Source organism: Aplysia californica, unplaced genomic scaffold (genome assembly GCF_000002075.1).
Source record: "Aplysia californica isolate F4 #8 unplaced genomic scaffold, AplCal3.0 scaffold00293, whole genome shotgun sequence".
Classification (NCBI taxonomy): domain Eukaryota; kingdom Metazoa; phylum Mollusca; class Gastropoda; order Aplysiida; family Aplysiidae; genus Aplysia; species Aplysia californica.
Genome location: NW_004797563.1, coordinates 720,665 through 722,555, shown reverse-complemented (window position 1 = coordinate 722,555; position 1,891 = coordinate 720,665). Strand labels below are relative to the sequence as shown.

The window sequence follows — 1,891 nt, the reverse complement described above, 5'->3', positions numbered from 1 at the left end:
ACATTCCACAGTAAGGCTTCTTGGAGCTTCACCCGCGTCTGGCATTTTTGTCATGTTTTTGGGAAATGCTCTGTCGCTCGACAAGATGCAGACAGCTATGAACCGGACTCTCATAAAATAGGTCAAGTTTGAGCACAATAAGGGAAAGGGTTTTGGTGAAAACATCCGCTAGTTCAGGGGCTTTAAATGACGACCACCAGATTCTTATGAGTTTCAAAATGACATACCCACCCTCTTTCTGTTGAGTCGTTATTAGAGCAAAACCAAGAAACATTTCTAGGCTATTTTGTCTGCTTCTTAAACGACATAAATTATGTGGGCTGGGGTAGAGCTCATTTATTGAAAGATATGGTCACATAGGTCAACATTCTTTCTTTGTTTGTGACGAGGATCGTAAACAACCGCTGTGAGAAAATGCTTCATGGCCGATCACTTTTGGGCCCGTCTTGAATTTGTAAAAGCAAAGTGCAAAAATGTTGAACGTGTGTATGATGTGCCTTTCCAATAAATGATCCCCAAACGACACTTCAGTGACAGTTCTTGATCTCCGAAAAGGTCGTCCTATTCTCGGCACGCACACACCAATGGTGAAGGTTCTCCCGCTGTGTTAAGTCCTAATATCCGAAGAGTTGCCAATTATTCCTTGGATAATAGAATTCACGAAAACTGACGCCTTCATCATGGTCGACATCTCGAGGTTGCAGGCCACAAACCCAGCGATACAGAGGGCGATGCTGTCGGAAGAAAATCTCCAAAGAATCTGCAATCCTTAAAAAAATAAAACAGTTTTTGCTTATTCTGTGCATTTTCTCTTTTGTAACACGATTTATCCTGTGCCGTCACTTGATCATAACCCAATTTCACAACATGACGTATGTATCACTGGCTTTATAATGTGCCATGCTTTTTATCGGCCACATGTGCTTTGTCCATTAATGCACTGTTATCGTGTGACCACAACATTTTTTATTAAGAAGGGCAAGTACCGACGTCTCTTTAATATCTGTGAGTGTCTGAGCGCTTAAACGAGTGCTTGCACGGTATGTTTTCAAGAAAAACGAGAATGTATTTGAATCTTCTAGGGTTACATCAACATTGCATTTCTCGCCCTGGATATAGGCAACGAACAAACACATTCGCTTTTCCCTATCCTCGGCTAGCTGTTTGAAGTTATTCCAAGTCTTCCCACTTTTCAGTACATCAAATTCTGAGACTCTTCTCCAGCTTCCACGTGGTCTTCCCCTGGATCTTTCACCTGTTACTAGGGTAATAATATATGTAATGTGCATAGAGCACGCCAATGTATGAATGCACATATCATTATTATGGCGTAATGTATTCGCCAATAAGGTGTGACCACCGCCATTTTCACTTTGTGGGTAATTCATTTGTCTCAGGTGATCTTTTTGTGATAAGTCACATGACAAGTCACTGGCATCAGTTTGCGAATGTCTCTTCATTTTACACTGGTGCACATAGAAAGGCCTGTGTCACCGAAGACGTTTCTTGCCTTTGTCCGATCATGTTGTCTTGAAACATGTTGAAGAGGTACCAATGTCACATGACCATGGTCTCTTTCATCACGTGAGTTATGTACCGGAAGAGATCTGCCCATGCTTGTTCCACTTCCGGGGTCCATTTGTCTCCCAGAGCTGGCTGTATGGCGTTGTTGAACTGTGGGCCAACCAACTGAGAAAGCAGAAAAAAATCATTGTTAGATTTCAGACACTGACTGTGTTCGTATCTTAATAATAATTCATTTGGAAATTAGTCAAATGAGAGCCACCTTATTGTTTCATAAATTCAGGAAATGGCATCGCAAGACATTGTCTTTTTGGAGCCAGAAGGGTAGATTATGATATCTAAAAAATTAATGATCAACAGGCCATAT

The 1,891-nt window shown here is 41.4% G+C and overlaps 1 protein-coding gene across 1 annotated transcript in view; it reads right to left on the bottom strand.

The window, feature by feature from the left end:
• Positions 1-962: 962 nt before the first annotated feature.
• The window catches only part of LOC101863594 (neuroglobin), a gene marked incomplete in the record, with an annotated part of 110,731 nt that continues 109,802 nt past the window's right edge, over positions 963-1,891 (bottom strand). Inside the window, 1 exon segment of the mRNA XM_013084448.2 lies at positions 963-1,683. Within this exon segment, the coding sequence (XP_012939902.1) occupies positions 1,558-1,683 (126 nt within the window).